The sequence below is a fragment of the Globicephala melas genome, chromosome 16, assembly GCF_963455315.2.
Source record: "Globicephala melas chromosome 16, mGloMel1.2, whole genome shotgun sequence".
NCBI lineage: Eukaryota > Metazoa > Chordata > Mammalia > Artiodactyla > Delphinidae > Globicephala > Globicephala melas.
In genome coordinates, this window is record NC_083329.1 from 62909600 (window position 1) to 62928853 (window position 19254).

At 41.2% G+C, this 19254-nt stretch overlaps 1 protein-coding gene across 4 annotated transcripts in view; it reads right to left on the bottom strand.

Moving 5' to 3' along the window:
• Positions 1-598: 598 nt before the first annotated feature.
• STOX1 (storkhead box 1) overlaps positions 599-19254 on the bottom strand; it is a 49900-nt gene continuing 31244 nt past the window's right edge. For 2 of the 4 annotated variants that reach the window (XM_030862420.2, XM_030862421.2), the window contains exons 2-4: positions 7917-8069; positions 3549-5907; positions 599-989 (exon numbers count right to left, since the gene is read on the bottom strand). In XM_030862420.2, coding sequence (XP_030718280.1) covers positions 842-989; positions 3549-5907; positions 7917-8069 — 2660 coding nt within the window. In that variant the 3' untranslated portion in view covers positions 599-841. The remainder of the gene's footprint in view (positions 990-3548; positions 5908-7916; positions 8070-19254) is intronic. The other 2 variants (XM_060286364.1, XM_060286365.1) reach the window with 2 other exon arrangements.

Genomic DNA, 19254 nt, shown 5'->3' on the forward strand with positions numbered 1-19254 from the left:
CCATATGTCTACTGCCATGGGTATTTTGGACATTGTCAGTCAATCATAGTGTGGAGACATTTGTTCATGTTCCAGCTGTTCACAAAGGATATCCTTGGCAGCAATGACTGGATAGAAGGAATTCTTGTTGCACCCAACACATCTATATAAATTCTTTCTGATTATAAAAGACTTAAGTTGCAAACAACGTATCTATGCAACCCTAACACACTATTTTCTGGGGTTCTGTGTTGAAATCTGGTGAGATCCACTTACCGTAAGAACTTGGTATTGATGTGGGTACAAAAATTCACTACTAGGTAGTAAATTAGCTTCCTATGTATTTGAGAAACTAATGAATGTCCGTCTGATGATTCAAGTTAAATTACATTTAATTGGAAGAAGACCAATGATTCCATGTTTTTTATTGTAAACAATCTATATATTCCCAATAAATTTATAGTAAAATAAGCTTTAAAAAAGCCAATGTCAAAAAAGGAAAAAAAAACAGTAACTACAGCAAAATATGTAATGAGGTTAATAACATATATGCTTGGCCTTAGAGAATTCTTACAAACTCAGTTGATTAAAACATTCTATATTAATGCTGTACATTTTTACAAAAAAAAAAAGTTTCCAAAAGAAAAGTAAGAATTAAACATTTATGGGACTTCCCTGGAGGTCCAGTGGTTAAGACTTCACCTTACAATGCAGGGGGCATGGGTTAGATCTCTGTTCAGGGAGCTAAGATCCCACATGCCTCAAGGCCAAAAAACCAAAACATGCAACAGAAGCAATGTTGTAACAAATTCAATAAAACACTTTAAAAATGGTCCACATTGAAAAAAAAAATCTTAAAGAATTAAACATTTATGACTGGAGTTAGTTGTAGTAAGGAATTGGACGTGGGTGTTTGACTGCTCTTTGTGCCTCCAAAATTCTGCAGAAAATTCTGTCTTCTTTTTAGTCCATCCAAAATGACTGAGTTATTAGATGCCAGACTCTGTGTCCTAAAGATATTAAAAATAACAGAATTATTGCCTTCAAAAGGGCCTGGATTTCTAACCAAGGCAAAATACCTTCATTTGTTACTTTGAAGGAGTACATTTACTAACAGGAACTAACTTATCAAATAAGTTAACCTTTAAAAATCTAAAGTGCTCTTTACATTTTAAAGGATTCCCAATAGCAACTCAATTATTTGACAGCTGCTTTCTAAGAAGTTCATATTCTCTGAACATCTGTTCTCGATCCAATATCAAGTATATTCTAGGCAGAAACAATAAGCTCCATGAAAAACTCTTCTATACAACTAAAATGACCAATATCTTCTTGTATAATTTGTTTCTTTTTTGAGTAAGCATATGGAAAGAAAAAGCCAACTGTAATATTTTTCATATTGACTAGCGTTCCTTTCTTAGGAGCTGTAAGCGATGTTAGTCCCTTATCCAACACATCTGCCTTGCTTCAGCCAACTCACATTACTGGTTGGGCATTTTGTTTTTGACATTCCCCTTCTCCCACCTTGCCTCCTCTCCCTCACCTGTCCATTACATCAAGAGATGTCTCAAAAATGTGTCCTCCATAAATCTTTCCCACACAGCCCATCACTCTTCATAACTGCCAAAGAGATGTGGAATTAAGAGTTTATGCTTTGTTGTTGAGTTCAATTTGTTTATTGTTTGTTGGTCTCCTCAACTAAACTAAGCTAAATTGTAAGCTTCCTATAGGTAGCAACAACACCTTGTTCATCTCTGTCTCCCTAATCCTAATCCAATTATGGCACATAGTTGATGTCCAAATGTTATCTCCCCTCCCTTTTCCTATAAATGTCTTTAATGATTATAGTTATAAATCTTTCAAGAAAACCATATTATAAGCAATTTTTAAAAATTAAATTTCTCAAGATTTCTCAAATTTAAATTCTCAATTCATGTCAATTTCTCTTATCTGTTTTGGGTTTGTTTTTGGTTTTATTTTTGTTTTTGCCAGAGAGGAAAAAAAGGGAACCCATGGCTTATTGGTTTACACTGTTGTTTACCTCAAAGACAACATGTTTTGATACTTCAATGACTTAATATGAATTAAACTATTGTTTCAGGCAAAAAAATCTTGTTCCCCAATAAAGTAGATGTGTTTAAAAAAATGCAAACTTCCAGGAATTTAGCCTAAGTTATAAATAATTAGGAATGTCCACAAACATTTAGTAATAACAATTCACTGCAGATTGATTTATTATAGCAAAAAAACTGGGAACAATCTAAATGTCAAAGCAAGGAAAATAATGGTTATGTAAATAACAGGGTCCACATAATGGAATACTAAGCAGCCATTTCAAAAAATAAGGGACTTCCCTGGCGGTCCAGTTGTTAAGACTCCATGCTTCCACTGCAGGGGGCACGGGTTCGATCCCTAGTCAGGGAACTAAGATCCCACATGCATGCTGCGTGGCACAGCAAAAAAAAAAAACAAAACAATGAGCTGGAGGGAATTCCCTGGTGGTCCAGTGGTTAGGACTCTTGAGCTTTCACTGCTGAGGACCCAGGTTCAATCCCCGGTCGGGGAACAAAGATCCTGCAAGCTGCACAGCACAGTGCCCCCCCAAAAAGCAGGATATATATGTATTGATTGCAGGATATCCATGATAAATTAGGTGAAAAAGAAAGCCACAGCTCTGTATGCTCTGTTGTTAGAAATTAATTATATTTATAAGTGCAAGGGAAAAAGTCTGAAAGAATATACGCCAAACTGTTAACAATATTTAGGTCACCTCTACGGAATAGGAATGGAAAAGGCTAGGGAATGGAGACTACCAGTTTTACTTTTTACATTTCTATATTACTGTTTAAAAAAGAGGTACACAATAATTTTATATAATAAAAAAACTAATGAAGATATATGCCAAATTTTAAGATGACTTTTTAGAAAACTATTTAATAACATGGGGGAATGTTCATTATATTCTACTGAAAAAAGCAACATGCAAAATAGTAACTACAGTATGAGCTCAACAGACAAAATATATAGATTCAATATGTTCAGACCAAACTATAAATACACCAAATATAAAAAGATTTTTAAAAATATCTAGATGGTAGGGTGATTATAGATGTTTTTAAAAAACTATTTTTCAGTACTTTAAATGTTCTATTATGACCAAATTACTTTTATATGCTGAACAATGTTATTTAAACAAACTGGCATGGAAAATATTAGTGGAAAGTAGCCACATCTCTATCTCAACCTGTGTAGAACCAGGAATATAAGTGAAAACTTTCCAACCTTCAGTTCAGGAAGTGCTTGGTTTATGGTAGTCCCTTCCTATTTTTAGAAATAATTCAAGATTTAGTAGTAGTGGAACAGTCAAATCTTGGTTCACATTAAAAATGAACTCTATCCTATTATATAAGAGGTTTCATTGTAACTTCATACAACTTATTCAGTAAAGGCTGGTAGACTTGTATCATTATAAAAAATTTATTCAGGAGTCTCCCACAAGGTAACTCAATATGCCCTTGATTTTAATAATTCCTGTGGGATAGTGGCCAATCACTTCTATGTGCACTTACCGTGGAGAATCTATTCCACTATCTCCTGCCATGCTCTGATTTTCGGTTCCTTCCAAGTGACTATGTTCAGGTTGGACGTCCTGAGCCAACACTGGCATATGCGAAGTGTTGAACAGTTCTAACTTGTGTGTGAACTGTTTTCTCATTTCCTGATTCTGAGCACTCTGACTCCAGGTGGCTGGTTTCTTTCCTGTGTCACCAACAGGGTCTTGTAGGGTTTCAGCCTCTGAAGCACTTTTCCTTGTGCCGTAGTAATCAAATATACTTCCATCAGCAGGTGCTGAGGCCTGTACACATTTAGCTACACTGGGTTCCTTTTCATAGTCAAAACCAGACTGGATCCCTAAATTGAGGACACAGTTTTCAGCAGAGAGATTAGGTTTTTGGCTTTCACCGGGATTAGTAAGCAACCCAGTGGGCTTGTAATGTTCATTTCCTTTGAGCACCAGAGGCTCAAACCTCTGTATGTTGCTATTGTACTCAGTCAGAGACCTTTCGGTCACCTTTCGTTTTCCTAAATGATTCCACTTGTTTCCCCCTGGAAAGGAAACTTGAATGTGGCCAGGCAGCATTTGAATTAAGTCGTCATTCTCAGAAAAGTCATCCTCATCTAGATACAATGAACTGCAGGCCCCATCCTCATCATCTGCTTCATTCTGATACAAGGCCTGGTCGTCATCAGAAAGTCCTTCATTTTCTAGACTCACAGTCTCTGCTTCCTGGATAAATGCCTTTCTCATCAGAGTTTCCTCTGAGTCTCTGTCTTGTCTCTCAGGTTGTCTCAAATGGTTTGCACCAACTGGGTAATCCAAAAGACCAAGATTTTGGAACTGGTGTATTGTTTCATCAACTGATCTACGAGCAGAGGATGCTTGGTCTAAAGAAGAGGAACCTTGCGATGGCAGGACATGCTGTGTTTCTTTTGTCTCTTCTAATGTGTCAAAATGAGAGTAGCTTTTCCTCGAGACTTCAGGGATTGCCTCATTTTCTCCACCATACACATCACGTCTCAACGTGCTTTTCCTGAAGGAACAGCATTTACTATCATTTTGCAAAACACCACACTGAGAGTAATTGAAGAGGTAATCTCTAAAGTCATCACTGATAGGTTTGACAGTAGAGTGATTCACATAAATGGATTCTGCTCTCAGTTTATCATTACATTGTTCACTGTATGACTGTTTGGCTTCACTCTCAAAGATTCTTGAGGAATCCAAAGACCTCGCCCTTTGGAAAGGCTTTCCCTTTGGTCCAATCTGACTGGGTTTCAGATCACCGATCTTCTGGATGTTGTGCTCTTTGGTTATTGGGCTCCTTCGGTGAGAGAAACCCTGGAAAGGATTACTGATCCGCTTTTTGTAAATCAAATGGGAACCTAGCACTGATGGATTCTCACCAAGTGGTTTCTGAAGCTCTACTTCATTAGGGCTTTCAATTTCGGGGGTGGGCTGTGTAGCAGGGAGCTTGGGGTGTTTCTCCAGCCTAATGCTTCCTGGCTGAGGCCCACTTCCCTGACTCCTGGCTTTGTCTCTATCTCTATGTGAATGGCCCCGCCTTCGAGGCTTTACAGACCGGCCCTGACTTTTCTTAACTCCCACTTTTGAAGGATACTTATGCCTGAGTGTCAGCATATAAGTGGAAGTGCCCTGGCTATTATATTTTTTCTGTTCTTCGTATTTTTGCATTATGACAGTATGTTTGATTAAGTTGTCAACAGTTAAAATGGGATTAATTCGTTTGATTATCTCATGTTCAATGTCTCGAGGGATATTGTCCAAGTTATCTTCATCTCGGACGGGCCATTCTTCTGGTGGGAACTGGGCAGAGAAACTGCTGTGCTCTGTTCTGGACTTCTCCTTTCTGGATATACTGCGCCAGAAGAGGCTAAAGCCAAATTTCTTGGCTTTTTCTCTGTCTTTTGTGAATGGTAAAGGTTTGGCGCTGTCACAGACGCGATTCTCCTCAGACACTGAAACTGTTCGATTCTGTACCAAAGGTTTGGATTCCCCAAGACCTTTCTGGCATTTTCTAGTCACTTCTGCAGCAGCTGGTGGTTCCTGTATATACTGAGTGCACACATCATGGAAACACTGGCAAGAATGACAATGGGATATGGGGGCCGCATTTTCTTTGGCTAGGTCTGCACAGCTTTCCACGTTCACCAGGTATGTAATGGAAGTTGGCATCCGGGGACTTTCATCTGATAGGACTCTCTTATTTTCTTGGGGGTTTGTATTTGTAATGAAGTAAGTCTGAGGAGTAACTATGAAGTATCCTTCTCCAGTGTGATAAATCTTCCTTTCTTTAATGAGAGTTCCCAGAGTGGTATAGAGAATATCTTGAGATGGAATTGCAATGCCTAAAACAAATAAGCACTTTACACTGATACGTTCTGAATAAGAAACATTTTAATGAGTGAAATCAGTAACTCAGAAATGACCACACATTTGCTTGATGAACCCAGAGCTAACTGTAACACAATTAATATATATAATTAAAATGTCAAAGAAGCATTAACAATAATCATAATTAAACTGAGTAACAGAAATATAATTTCATCTACACAAAGACATATGGCTAGGTTACCGGTTAAGCAAAGAAAAAAATCTGTTCACTCAAACACAAACACCAAGTTATACAACCTCATTATAAATTTAAATTGTGACTAAGGAAAGCCTTCTTGAGAGCAAACATGGAAGTTTTTGAAAACCAGTCTCATAGCTTAAACCTCAGTAAGAATCTAAAGAGAAAATGAAAATCAGTCTGTGCTTGGGTGAGGGCAAACTACCTAACATCTGGATTATGGTGGTTTTTCAAACTGAGAAGGTAACAATTTTAAAAGAAATTCCTTTTCTGAACAGCAGAGTTCAAAATTATATTCATATTATGAAAACAATGTTAAAAATGTGAAAAAAAGGGCTTCCCTGGTGGCGCAGTGGTTGAGAGTCCGCCTGCCGATGCAGGGGACATGGGTTCGTGCCCCGGTCCGGGAAGATCCCACGTGCCGCGGAGTGGCTGGGCTCGTGAGCTATGGCCGCTGAGCCTGCGCGTCCGGAGCCTGTGCTCCGCAACGGGAGAAGCCACAACAGTGAGAGGCCCGCGTACCGCGCAAAAAAAAAAAAAAAAAAAGTGACAAAAAATGTGTAACACAAAGAAAATATATCAATATGTTAATATTGGTTTCCTTTGAGTAGAGGTACTATAAGTGATTACTTTTCTATATTTTCTGGATTTCTCTACAATAAGCATATCTTATAATGGGAAAAATAAAAAAATACTCTTCTACATTCATGCACTGGGATATCATGCACCTATGAAAAGAATGAGATAGATCGATATATGCTTATACGGAAAGATCTCAAAAACATGTCTTTAAGTTAAAAAAGGAAAGGTCCAGAGAGAATGTATAGAATGATCCAACTTATTTAAAAAGGATACATATATTCAAATACAACTTATGAAAGTGTCCATGAGAAACTATAAACGGCAGAAGATGTCACCTCTGGGAAGTAGCAATTTAAGAATAGGAGGCACGGCAGGGAGATCAGCTCAGTGCTTTGTGACCACCTGGAGGGGTGGGATAGGGAGGGTGGGAGGGAGGGAGACGCAAGAGGGAAGAGACATGGGAACATATGTATATGTATAACTGATTCACTTTGTTATAAAGCAGAAACTAACACACCATTGTAAAGCAATTATACTCCAATAAAGATGAAAAAAAAAAAAAAGAATAGGAGGCACGGGCTTCCCTGGTGGCACAGTGGTTGAGAGTCTGCCTGCCGATGCAGAGGACACGGGTTCGTGTCCCGGTCCGGGAGGATCCCACATGCCGCGGAGCGTCTGGGCCCGTGAGCCATGGCCGCTGAGCCTGCGCGTCCGGAGCCTGTGTTCCGCAACGGGAGAGGCCACAACAGTGAGAGGCCCGCGTACCGCAAAAAACAACAAAAAAAAAGAATAGGAGGCAGGGACTTCCCTGGTGGTCCAGTGGTTAAGACTCGCGCGCACGTTTCCACTGCAGGGGGCACGGGTTTAATCCCTCGTTGGGGAGCTAAGATCCCACATGCCGAGGGGCACGGTCAAAAAAAAAGGAGGCGGGGGAGAAATTGAATCTTCATTTTTTCCTTTGCACTCCTTTCTACAGAGTCTGACTTAATTATTACCATAAACATAATTTTGAAAAAGTTCATCTGGAAAATAAAAGAAATACTCATAAACTTGCTGATGCAGACCTTTTTCCACCGGGGCTCTAATACAAGGTTCTATAATAGAAAAAAAATTAGATATTGCCCAGTTTATGTGTTTAAGATGATTTATAAATAGAAACCAAACACATACAATGAACTAATAGAGAAAAACTTGTTACTCTACCTGGGTAATGTTTCACCAAATGTTCCAATAGTGATTCCTGTGTTACTACAATCTGAGCGGCATTCATATCAGATACAGCACAGCAAAGAACTTCAGCCAAAGGTATAAACTGAGATTGAGCTATTGGATTCATTTGCACTGGAAAGACATCACCTAAATTGGAGATTTAAAAAAAAAAAAAGGGTGATAAATTTGATATAGTATAAAATATCTGGAATTAGTGAATCAAGAATAAAGACTATCAGGTGGAATTGCTTTTCTTTCATCAGGTCTTTACTCAATCCGTTAACATTATATGCACAATGATAGAAACTACAGAAGAAAAAGGCTTAGTTTATGATCTCTACTTTTAAGAAGTCTAATTGTCACTACTTTATAAGCAAGAGATAATAAGTTTCTATATGAAAGGCTCAAAGTGCTATTGGAGTTCAAGTCAGACAATGCTTATATGGCAATTCACATCTTTCAAAGCATTTTTTCATATTAGCTACCTGAGATAGGCACAGATAGGATTATTATTTCTTCATTTAAAATATATATAGCCATAGAAAGTTCAAGTAATTGTCCCAATCCTAAAAGAAAGTAAAGTGACAGAAATAGATCTTCTGACTCCTAATCCAGTATTTTTGTCATTCCACACTTTCCTGATTGAAATGATTAGGAAGATCTGAAGAAGGAAAAGGCAGAAGTGATTTACAGTTTTCAAGAATAGATGGAACAGGGGCTTCCCTGGTGGCGCAGTGGTTGGGAGTCCGCCTGCCGATGCAGGGGACGCGGGTTCGTGCCCCGGTTCGGGAAGATCCCACATGCCACGGAGTGGCTGGGCCCGTGAGCCATGGCCGCTGAGCCTGCGCGTCCGGAGCCTGTGCTCCGCAGCGGGAGAGGCCGCAGCGGTGAGAGGCCCGCGTACCACAAAACAAAACAAAAAAACAAACAAAAAATACTACATTTAAGAATACATGGAACAAAATCATGGAAGGAGGGAATCACAAGTTATATAAGAGCATGGAGAGAGTTATCCTGGTTGGGTAGAGTTTAAGGGTTATATCAGACCAAAATAGAAGATAAGACTGGAAATAGAAGGTAGACTGTATTATCTTTCCTCTTTGCCAACATATAAAATTGTTCTTCTTAACCTGCCATTAATCAGGTTGAGTTTTAGATTCTGCTGGGTATCCAAGGGAACCCCTCAATTAATTGGAAATGAAGGACTAGGACTCAGGAAAGTGATTTGGGAATCAACCAATAAAGATGAGAGCTGAAGATAAGGAGTGAAATTAGGTAATTCCATGGTAGTCCAGTGGTTACGACTCCGTGCTCTCACTGCCGAGGGTCCAGGTTCAATCCCTGGTCGGAGAACTAAGATCACAAGCTGCATAGCACAGGCAAAAAATAAAAAAAGGAGTGAAATTCTTTTATTAGAAGAGTAAAGAAGAGAGCCAAGGAACACTTAACTGAGAGACTACCTACGTTTAAGATGTAGTAGAAATAGGAACCCACAAAAGAGAGAAGGCACAATGATGAGGGTAGGAGGGAGAGAAGCAAGATTATGAGGAAAAGACTTCAAAATGAATAGCAGGGATTTCCCTGGTGGTCCAGTGGTTAAGACTCTGTGGTCCCAATGCAGGGGGCCCGGGTTTGATCCTTGGTCAGGGAACTAGATCCCACATGCATGTCTCAGCAAAGAGTTTGCATGCTACAACTAAAGACCCCACATGCTGCAGCGAAGATCCCACGTGCCACAACTAGGAGCCAGTGCAGCCAAATAAATAATAAAAAATATTTTTAAAAATGAAGAGCAAATTAACAGTGTCAAATGCTTGAAAGAGATCAAAAAGGTTGAGGGGAGGAGAAGAGGCAATTGGATTACTTGATTGGAACAAGGTGACCATTGGTGACTTTCAAGAGAACTGTTTTCATGGGAAGGAACAGAAATTAAACATCAGATTGGGGAATTCCCTGGCAGTCCAGTGGTTAGGACTCTGTGCTTTCACTGCCGAGGGTGCGGGTTCAATCCCTGGTTGGGGAACAAGCCACGTGGTGTGCAGTCAAAAAAAAAAAAAAAAAACCAGACTGAAGGGAAGGGAGTTGGTGAGAAGAAAGTGAAGTTAATGGGTCTTCCTTCTAGAGCAGGGTTTGTCATCTTTGGCACTTTGGACGTTTGGGGCCAGATACAGGGTGACCAACCATCCCAGTATGCCCAGGAATGAGGGGTTTCCTGGGACACAGGATTTTCAGTGCTATAACCAGAAAGCTGAAGGCAAACCAGGATGGTTGGTCACCATAGCCAGAGAATTATTTGTTGTGAGGGCTGTCTTGTGCACTGCACGATGTTCAGTAGCATCCTTGGCCTCCAGATGCCAGGAACATCTCCCACAGCTGCAGCAACCAAAAATGTCTCCAGATACTGCCAAATGTCCCTGAAAGGAAGGGGTTGGGGGTCAAAATTGCCCCAACTGTAAACCATGGCTCTAGACCATTTGTTGGAAAAATCTGATTGTGAAAGAGGAGAAACAGAACACAAACCAGAAAAAAAGTAGGATCAAGTGAATGTAAAATGTGTATGCTGTGATTTTCTTAAAAGAACATGTTTGCACATTTGGATACAAAAAGGAAGGGTTTAGTGGAGACGATGAAAATAATTCTGTGAGAAAGAAGACCAGTAAGACAGCAAGATCCTAAAGGAAGGGAAAAGGAAAGTGTATAAAAGGAACAGGTAGGGACTTTCCTGGTGGCGCAGTGGTTAAGGATCTGCCTGCCAATGCAGGGGACACGGGTTCGAGCCCTGGGCCAGGAAGATCCTACATGCTGCGGAGGAACTAAGCCCGTGCGCCACAACTACTGAGCCCGCGTGCCTAGAGCCCGTGCTCCGCAACAAGAGAAGCCACCGCAATGAGAAGCCCGTGCACTGCAACAAAGAGTAGCCCCTGCTCCGCTCGCCGCAACTAGAGAAAGCCCGAGTGCAGCAACGAAGACCCAACTCAGCCAAAAATTAATTAATTAAAAAATAAATAAAAGGCACTGGTAAAAGAACTATTGTTAGAAATGAGAAGGATATTACTTCATCTGAAACTTGAGAAAATAGAGGGTGGCAGAAGACCAGAAATATATTGAGGCATAGAAGGAAAAAAATATTAGCACAGCAAAGTCATCTGATCTCTGTAAAGTTAGGGAGAAACAAAATAGCAATGGGAGGAGAAAAAATGGGAATGAGGAGGTGAAGAGGAGAAAGGGAATTTGAGGGGTCATTCTCAGAGTACCCTAGGAAATTTTAAAATGAACACAAAGATTATGAAGGAGCCCTGAGTCTCAAGGTCACTTAAGTGTGGTTTCTGGCAGATGAAGCAATCTGGAATCGAGAAGATGGGAGTCAGGGAGGCCAAAAGGGCTAAAACTTTAATGTGCATGTGAGAATCATCCGGCAATTGTGGTAGTGTGTAGAATCTGACTCAGAAGATCTGAAAATAAGCCTATGATCCTGCATTTCTAACAACCTCCCAGTTGATGTTCATGCTGCAGGTCTGAGGACCGCTCTTTGGAGACGTTAGGGTGTTAATGACAGCAGTGTCAAAGTAGCTAACCACTGAACAATAAATATGGTCCTGGGGCTGCATGGGAGTCAACTGTGGCCAGAGGCAAGCCAAAGAATTTAGAAAACTTGGCTATACCCTGCATTTGACTCTCCAGTGACAGTGAGGAAACCAATACATTGCACTGGTTGTTAAGGAGGAAGGAAAGTGACAGGACTGGCCAGGGGTAAAGGGTTGTAGCCAAAGCTGGTAAGTGGCTCACAGTACTTCGTGTATCTTCATGAAAGATAAAGGACTGCCATCAGGGAAGTGATAAGCAGTTTGCTGTTAAAGATCACATTGGTCTGTTCCCTTGTTTACCTAAGCTTCTCTATTTGGCAGGCTGGGGCATTTTTGACCTTGGACAGTCACAACACAGGGCAGAATTGCTGCCTGCTTTGTCAGCCAAGGGAAGGATCTCCTCTTGGCCTGCTTGCTGCTGTCCCATTGGGTGATGCTAAGATACCTACGGCATTCTGAGAAACTAGCATGAATGACTAATCAATCAGCATTTCAAAGGGCGGTGATAAGAGATGATGCTATGAAACTTAATGTCCAAGAGGAACGTTAACTGACCTAAAACTCAAAATCCTCCTAGAAACTCCACCTCTGAACTAAGGGTAATAAGCCTTTCTCCCTATCTTCATTCCCTTTGCTTTTCTTTTTACCCTCCGCATCTGAGATTTATTTTCTTCTCTTTCATCTCCCTCCTCAACCTGACAAAATATAGAATTAAAGTACAATCTCACATATTTTTATGCTTCTTAAACATAACTCTATGTGCTTAATTTATAACAAACTTATATAACTCTCTTCCCCATCTTCCAAGACAGTCTAAGTGACTTTTTTCTTGTATGTGATCTTAAATTGATTACCTGCCCCATTTCATATGGACTTAGAAGTCCTTAATTCAAAAAGGAGGGAAAAGTTCTTCTCTCCTAGAAAGATAAAGGCTAGAGTACTGGAGAAGTAGAGAGCAAAACCTAAAAAGGATTTGCTCAACCACACAATACACACTCAAGCCTCACTGCATCCCTGGCCTAAACCCAGTCACTTTGATCTTTGAACTTTGAGATTGGCGTGTAGTGCAGGGGGGAGGACCAGAGACATTAAAATAAAGAGATGAGTGGCTAGAAAGTCAGTACATGTCTGATGTCCCTGCTGTGCCCCCTGCCAGTGGCTGCCCATTTCTGTGCAAATGAAACAAGGAAGCTGTACTAAGGTCCAGTAAGGGGTCTCCACTATGCCTTTGGGTCAGACCTAAAACAGCCCATTTTCTAGTTCAATCCTTAAGCTTAGCAGCAGGCTCAGTAGCTGTGGCGCACGGGCTTAGCTGCTCCGCGGCATGTGGGATCTTCTTAGACCAGGGCTCAAACCCGTGTCCCCTGCACTGGCAGGTGGATTCTTAACCACTGCGCCACCAGGGAAGTCCCTGCCTTTTTCTTTTTAAAACTAATACAATTATATGTCAACTGCCTTGTAGAGAACATGTTAAATAGCATGTAACCTCTGCTTTGGAGCTCCCTCTAGACAAAGGCTAGAGAAAGTTTCTCAGTACATTTCCCCTTCACAGCCGTTGCTAAGATACGTCTTCAGGTGCATAAATCATCAAGAGTTTTTTGTGCAGGAAAGCAGAGTGAACCCTGACACAGGAACATTGGTGACAGATGCAGGAATCATTTTCCAGCTGCAGCCATAGTTTGCTTCACTTACTCTTGCACTTGGGTTTCTGGAATGCAATGACTCTTACAGAGTTTTCCACCAAAAATTAACTTCCTGTGCAGAAGACCCCTCTTATAAATGTAATTAGATTTCACAATAAGAGAAGGCCAGACCTTTGGCTTTATCCTCAACTACCTCAGAGGAACTGAAGGCACCCTTAAGTCCAGGCCTGCTGTGGACCTCTGACCCTTGAGCTGGAGCAGGGTGGGCCAGAGTAAACAGTTCACAAAAATGTTCTCTCAGTTCACACAGTCTTGTACTCTTGGGTGCTACGGAAATGGGAGAAGTGTTTAGCCAAAAGGCTGGTTTCACAAAAAATAACCAACAAAGTAGAATCATACAGATTAGCACCTGCTACATTTAATGCTACCTTTTCTGCAAAGGACATTTTTATTGCTACCTTGTTGTATTCCCAAAGGATTTAGTTGGTATATAAATTTTTTTAAAAATTCCAAGTTATAATAATGAGGCAAATTATATGAGTTTGAAAACAATTATTCTTTAAGAGTCCACTTTTTTAGGGAAGAAAAAAATGCAAGGCAAATTAAATGTATGTAGCATGTAGATAAAATGAAAATATGGAGCTCTCCACTATCAAAAGCAGATGACATCCAGTAAAGTCTGGAGCAGGCTCCTCATGGCTTGGGATTCTAAAACTGTGACTAGAATCACCTTCCTGTGTGATGGACATAAATTCATATAGCCCCAGGCAATCAATTCCTGCTCCCTGGTGCCTAATGACAGTGGTCTAGAAAGCCCCTGGCCATTAGGAGCAGAACCCTGGGAGTGTGGCTTGTTCCCGGAGCTGGTGACAATAGCTCAGCAATAATCCGCTGCAATGAAAAACCTCATCAAAATTCTGAGGAAAAGGAGGTGGTTTCTTTATGTCAGGACACAAAGGCCTCCACCATATGCCTCAGGTTGAAGGCCTCTAGAATACCCTAACCTGGCTGTTTTCTAACAGCAAAGAGAAGTGGCTGAAAGAGCTATTTCCTGGACAATTCATGAGGCATGAATACTCATGCCCCAGTGTAAAAACAGCAAGAGGTACACTCATGACAAATATGGACACAGCAAGATTGCCTTTCACCAGACCCAGATAAGGCAGCTGGAGTAGAACAAGCAAACCCTCCCCAGGAGCTATGGTACTGGAGAACTCTTCAACCAGGAACCCAGGACTCCTAAATCTGCCAGTTACAGATAATCAGTTGGAAGTTTTACTAAAGTTAAAACAAGCCTAAACATTGCACTTTCCAAGTGAGAAAGGCAGAACCAAAATCAAGATACAAGCTGCTGGTCCCAAACCTGCATTTGCTTTGTTCACTGAAAAAAATCTCTGAAGTAAAAGCATCTTTATCAAAATTGAATGTTTATTTTGATATCTGAATGCTCTAGTTAAAGTTTAGGGACAAAATTAGTTTTCCATAAACACTTTATCTTTAGGGGAAAAAAATTAACTACCATGCAGTATTTACATTTATCTTATGCTTTGAATTAAGGCACCTAAACAAATTCCAAGAGGGCCTCCTCATGGAATCTAAACTCTGACATTTTAATTTGGGGTGCTTGAATTTGATTTTAAGGTCCATAAGAAACCGTGCTACCAAATATGCAAAAGAGAGGAAATACTTCTTTGGAAATCTGGAAAGGATTCACGTCAGAACTCTTCTGTGTCACACTAAAACATGAATCTGCCATAAAATTAAATTCTAGGCAAAACTAATCCTAACGTTATTTCATATTTAAAACACAAAATAAACATGTTTAGTCCTTATACAAGTGTGTTTATGGGCTCTTCTAGGCAGTCTGCCAGAAATTCATGCATTATTGACCTTCAAACGGTTTAACTGAGCCGCTCAAACTCAGCTAATTACCCAGACACATGAAATCTGAGAGCATCTTTTTGGGCGCCTGTATTGAATCACACTGTGGGAAAAGCATCTTCTACGTGCTTTAGAGATGACAATAGAGCGTGAATAAAACAGCCTGCAGATACAGTCAAGTTTAATAAAAAAGGATGTTTTGTCCTAAGTAATCCAAGAAGCTTCCCTGATTTTAAACTGCACTTTTATCCAGTACAGAATTTCCAAATTTCTTTAACATTAAAATTAATCCTGAGCTTTTAAAAAATGAAAAGTACTCTGTAACAATGTGTCTCATCCGAGATTAGACGCTGTGCAAAAATTTCCATGACTTTAAATAATTAGATCTGTTGTGTTAAAACCTTAAATAGGTTCAGAAAATCAAACAAGATGGGAACAAAAAGAAGAAAGGTTTCAGGCCAGCAAAGCCGAGCCCCTCTCCATGTCTCCCTTTTATTTTAGTAAAATAAAAGAATGCAAACACTTTCCTCCACATTTAGAAACAAAAGAGTACCAAGACTCAGAAACTGGCTGTAGATCTAAGGGTAGTCGGGTTATCTACCATGGAAGCTGAAATTCCTTCTCCGGCATGGTGATGTTTATTTTGGAGCCCCAGACAAACGGCTCCCCTTCTGGGAAATGCCCTCTGTTGAAAAGCTACAGGCTTCCCAGAGAAGCCTGGGCTGCTCACCAGCAGGAGCCCTTAGTGCTATCTTTAATAACAGCACTTCAACCTGTCAGGATTAGTAAATGAGAGGCCCCTTTATTTCAAGTGATATATCCACTAACATTGGCCAGCAGTTGAGTTGCAAAGGTCTTGGGCCATTTATGAAGGAGACCTCAGAATCTGGTTGTCACAGCGCACAGATATGCTTGAAAAGACACGTACTTGGCCCTGTCAGGGAGCCCTTTGAGCCTCCAGCAGCCTTTCCCCATAGAGATACAGGGATGCCTGGCTGGGAGGGAAGGATGTGAATGACTCAAATCAACTGATCTTTTTAAAAAATGCTAAAAACTAATTCACACACAGCCCCAAAGCCCTCAGCCCAGTGGTGCCCCTTCCTAACCTCTATTCCCTTCACAGCTTCCACTTTGGATATGTTAATGACTTAGGTGTGTTAGTTTCCTAAGGCTGTCAAAATAAACAAGCGGCTTAAAACAACACAAATTTATTATCTCACAGCCTAGAAGTCAGAAGTCTGATGGGCTCCACTGGTTCCTCTGCTCCGGGACTCAGGGTCTAGGCTCTGATTGGAGGGGAGACTCTGCTTCCATGCTTATTCATGTTTTTGGCAGAATTCAGTTCCTTGTGGTTGTAGGACTGAGGACTGGGGTCCCTGTTCCTTTGATGGCGCCTCTCTCAGCAACTTAAAGCCACCGGCATTTCTTGTCATGTTGCCCCCTTCATCTTCAAGACAGCATGGAGTCTTTTTCATACTTCATCTCTCTCTGGCTTGCCCTTCTGTTGTTTTGCTTCTGCTTCCAGCCAGAGAAAGTTCTCTGCTTTTAAGGGCTCATGTGATTAGATTGGGCCTACCCACATAATCCAGGATAATCTCCCTAAAGTCCATAACCTAATTACATCTGCAAAGTCCCTTTTGCCATATTAGGTAACATATTCATATGTTCCAGGGATTAGGATGTGGACATCTTTGGGGGCCCATTCTGCCTACCACAGCAGGCTGGGGACAAGAAAAGGCTGAGGAGAGAAGCACAAGTTGTAAACTTCTGCAGTCCCTGTATCCCCTTAAAAATGGCTGTACAGAAAAAGCATCTTTTCTTTGCCCTCCAGGCAAACATGGGGCTGATTTAAGACAAACCTTCCCAAGATTCTGGAGGCTGCACAGGCAATGACAGCAGCTCTCATCTCTGCTCAGCATCATGGTGATGAATATAAAATACCACTGTACAAAACTGGGGGAAATTTTAGCACCAAGGTTGTTGTCTGAATAACAGATAAATAAAAGTTCCCTGTAAGGAAGAAGCTGTCCTTTATAAACACATAGTCTTCACATTACAAACGAGCACTATACTGGAGGTCAAGTGATCTGATCTGGGTTCTAATCCAAGTTCTGCTATGTGGCTCTGAATAAGCCACCTCTCTTCTCCGGGTCTCAGTTTCCTTGTCTATAAATGTGGAGCTGAACTAGATCAACATTTCGCAAAATGCATTCTGTGGAAAATTCATTCCATGAAATGCTCTGCAAGAAAAGGGCCCCAAAGGCCAAATGTTTGAGAAATGAGGCTTGGAGTCACAGGAGCATTGTTAAAGGCTCTGAGAATTGTAACAGAAAACCTAGCTTATTTAACCCAATGTTTCCCAATCATATTTGGCAACAATCCCTTTTCTCCCATACCTACTATTACCCTTCAGCTGTGACTTCTCTCCATTCAGGTTGGCCTCTCCCTGAATAGTCTGTACTTTCCCATCTCTACGACCTTGTCCCCACTTCCTCCACCTAAAGCACTCTTCCCCAAGCCTCAGTGTTTCAAACTCCTGTCACAAAGACAGGCTCAACGCTGACTGACTCTCCCATGAATTGTTCTCTAAACCTGTCAGTTGGAGATACAGTCTCCTTCCTACATGGACCACTTAAGAAAAATTTAACGAGTGGCTACCACAGTGTAGCATCAGGCACTCATAATACAGATATTGTAATAGCACAGTCCTTCAATCATTGCTTATCCAGCAAATATTTATTGAGCACCTACTCTATGCCAGTTAGGTTGGGATACGACAGTGAACATGACACAGTCCTCGCCCTCAGGGGGGCTCCTGTTCTAGAGGAAGAGCAGTGGTTGGAGGCAATCATAACCCACTATGAGGGTTATAACTGGTAGGACTGGGACTCAGTATTCCTGGTCCCACTCAGAAGTTCGTGGATGCCTGGGCACCACCATCATAAGGAAGATGAACCAGAGTTGTCCCTGTGGGGCCTCAGGGTACCTAAGGCCGCATGGGATAAGAAAGAGAGTCCTGGAATTGGTCGGGCAGGCCTGGGCTCAAATCCTCCACTTCCACTTACTGTGTGCCCTCTTCGAGTATTCATTAGTGACTGTTCAACATGAACAACAGTATTTGGTTCAAACGTTACTGTGGGAAAACATCCATAAGTACCTGGAATAATATTTGACACACATCAGTCCTACCGATATTAGCACTCTTTAACATCTCTTCCCAAATTAGGGATATTAAACTTGACTGTCCCTCGTTCCATCATTATTAGTACTTGGAGGGCTTCTTGTAGGGCGCTAGTTCTGCACATGGATGGATTTCTTAGCCAATCCTGACTCTTCTTTTCCCAACTTCCATAGCCTATTTGGTCAGACACCAGTCCTGACCATGACCTTCTCCCCACCTGGGAGAAAACAATTTATGTAGGTAAGGCCTACTGCTAGCCCTGTTTTCTTCCATTCAGTAGTACTTTACTGTGACCCCTTGTGGCAGAAATTGTAGGTTGGCACATTCAACCCACCTTCCCAGTCATCTTTTTCTTTGCCTTCCTCTAGTGCGGAGGCAGGAAAGCATATTACTTAATTTCCCAGCCTCACTTAAAACTAGTGGGCATGTGACATCACCATGGTGGTCAACGAGATACAGGCAGCCAGCTACCAGTGCCAGAAGAAGAGGCCTCACGAAGAAAAGGCCCTTCCCTCATATTTTCCCTTTTCATTCTTGACTCTTTCTTCCAGCCTGGATCCCGAAGAGATTGCAGCCACCTTGTGACCATGAGGTGACAAAGCATGATGTCAAAAGACCACCCACTAAGGAAGTCAAAGCAGAAAGAAAGAAAGAGCCCTGGTGTCTGACAGCCTTGCTGAGCGACTGTGCTGGCCCCCGGGGGCTGCCTACCTCCAAACTTCTTGTGATGATGCAAATCTACCCCTTATTTGTTCATGCCATTTCTAGAGGGTTTTCTATAATCTGCAACACATGTCTAACCAATATACTTAGTCAAGTATTGAGAGAGACATTCATCTCCTCCTCCTATTTTCTGCTGTGTGCAAAATGTTTGTCTTGCCGAGGGCCTGATTAAGCTTCTGGATTTTATACCAGCCGGATGCTTTTATGTCAACAGCTTAACTGCTGTGAAGCTAGAATATCACACTGATGGATATTTACAGAAAAGGTGTCAGGGCCCCTGCTGCTTTTCCCTTATCACGTCAAGTCGGGGACATGCCATG